The 2,164-nt window shown below is 42.1% G+C and overlaps 1 protein-coding gene across 1 annotated transcript in view; it reads right to left on the reverse strand.

The window, feature by feature from the left end:
• The window catches only part of LOC101846678 (cytochrome P450 76A1), a 7,352-nt gene extending 5,444 nt beyond the window's left edge, over positions 1 to 1,908 (reverse strand). Inside the window, exons 1-2 of the mRNA XM_013086546.2 lie at positions 1,324 to 1,908; positions 540 to 755 (exon numbers count right to left, since the gene is read on the reverse strand). Of these exons, the coding sequence (XP_012942000.2) occupies positions 540 to 755; positions 1,324 to 1,908 (801 nt within the window). The remainder of the gene's footprint in view (positions 1 to 539; positions 756 to 1,323) is intronic.
• Between the last annotated feature and the right edge of the window lie 256 nt (positions 1,909 to 2,164).

Raw genomic sequence — 2,164 nt, forward strand, 5'->3', positions numbered from 1 at the left:
TACTACTACTACTACTACTACTACTACTACTACTACTACTACTACTACTACTATTACTACTACTACTTCTACTGCTGCTGCTGCTGCTGCTGCTGCTGTTGCTGCTGCAACTACAATCACAGCATAATAATATGCAAGGATCAAGTTGAATAATTTTTTTAAAACTTTTTTTTCAGACATTTATTGAACTAAGTCTACATTGTCACTGAGCTAACGAATTGAATTCGCTATGTTGATCTAATTTAGAGAACATGTGAGCAAGAAAACAGACGCACAAAATAATAATGGCACTAAAAGTCACATAAACAATAAATAATGGTAAAAGTAAGTTGCTACACATCCCCCCCCCCCCAATTTCCTATTTAAATAAGTTAAGTGTCTTTTAGAAATGACGGTATAGTGACAGAAATCGGGTTTCCATAGAAACTGAAGACCCTGGACGTGCATAGTAAATCAAATAAGCTCAGATTGGAGAGTCCAAATTTCCGTTGACCCAAAATATGTGAGAATAATCGCAGACACGGGCTTAAGGGCCGTACCTTAAGGTCTTCAAACATGATTTTCTCAGCCTCAATTTTGCTCTCAGTGACGTCATCGCAAATTTTCTTGTATTTGCCGACCTTGCGCAGTGGCGGGAAGAAAGTGAGGGCTGTGAGAGTTTGTACGTCGAGCATCCGGTTTACTGCAATGTCGTAGCGCTCCAATGTATCGGTGACGTCGATGCTGAGTCTTGCAGGATCGATGTCACAATTGACCTGAAAATATAGGAATATAGACACAGTAACTATCGTATCCTATTTTTGATTTCCGATTTCCAAAGCATAGGATAGAACACACATGAAAACAGCCAGTTTTATAATACGCTAGTCCATACGACCTTTTGTTTGTGTGAGAAATTGGGAGAATGCGATAGGTCCTAACGAGCTTTTGGGTCCGATGATAATGAAGCAAAGCAGAGGTAATTTGACTCAGTTTTCATTGAGCAATGTCATTACCCGACCCGATCTGATCCAAACTGACCAATGAGAAACAGTTCTTTGCAATTGCGCATTCTGGTCAGTAGACAACGTTTGAAGACATGCTGTGTTGGGCATTTTTGAGAAAGAAGCATGCCTTTGTTATCCATTCCATTTTTTTTCAATTCTGATTCCTTGTTCGAAAATCTAGGTAGCCAATATCAAGCATAACCTACTGTGAAACATTCAAATTCGTATCTTGTGATGGTTCTAAATGGGCTGCAGCATTGTCTTTGATCTCCTGCTGGTCGGAGGTATAGGTCTGCTAGGTCTTTAAAAAGTCAAAACGAATCTGCCATTTACTTACCAGCACGTACAAAATAATCTTCAGAGATCTCGACAAAATCTGAGGCATGGGTATATCCTGGTCAGTAACTCTAGCAGTGTCCATCTCCTCCAAAACGCGATCAAGCTCTTTACTAACGACGCTCTCAAACTTGTCCACACCTTCCCCGTAGATTCCCATTATCTTGTGGAACAAAGTTCTTTTCTGTCTAGTTTGGGAATTATAAGGTGTGAAGAAAAGCTCCTTCCCGTTATACCACGCAAATTCAGACACCACTGTAGGCTCACGGTCAGATGTGAGCAGTTTGTACTCGTCTGAGCCGAAGACTCTCCGAACAATATCTGCCGAGTGTAACATACACATGGGTTTGCCTAATACTGTGTAGAACGTCAAGTCTCCATATTTTTCCGCCCACCCCCAGGCTGCCTCGTACAGAGAGTCGTCACGGTTAGCTTGTAAAATCTCCATAAAACCCTTCCATCCTCGAGGCCCGGGCGGAGGGTTGCCTTTCCTGAACACAAACTGTTTGGACAACACGTAAAGAACACACAGCATAGCAGCGCCAACTGCAAGGGTCCACGTAGTACATAAGCAGCAGACGTCCATTTTGACCAGAAAACGACGTAGCTCTAGAGCCTAGTGTCTATGTCGGCGTACCCCGGCTGTTCACCTATGCTTCACTTGCAAAGGTAATGGAGCAGTGCGCCAACAGCTTGTTTGTCTGCAGAAGAGGGTCATGGTTTTGTGTGACCATGCACTGGGCTGCACAGATGGGAGACTAAAAATAATAATCCTTTATGCAATATGGTTAAAAAAAACGTCGTTTATACTTCAGAGGCGTATATTATTAATAAGAGGAAGG

The sequence above is a fragment of the Aplysia californica genome, unplaced genomic scaffold (assembly GCF_000002075.1).
Source record: "Aplysia californica isolate F4 #8 unplaced genomic scaffold, AplCal3.0 scaffold00478, whole genome shotgun sequence".
Classification (NCBI taxonomy): Eukaryota; Metazoa; Mollusca; class Gastropoda; order Aplysiida; family Aplysiidae; genus Aplysia; species Aplysia californica.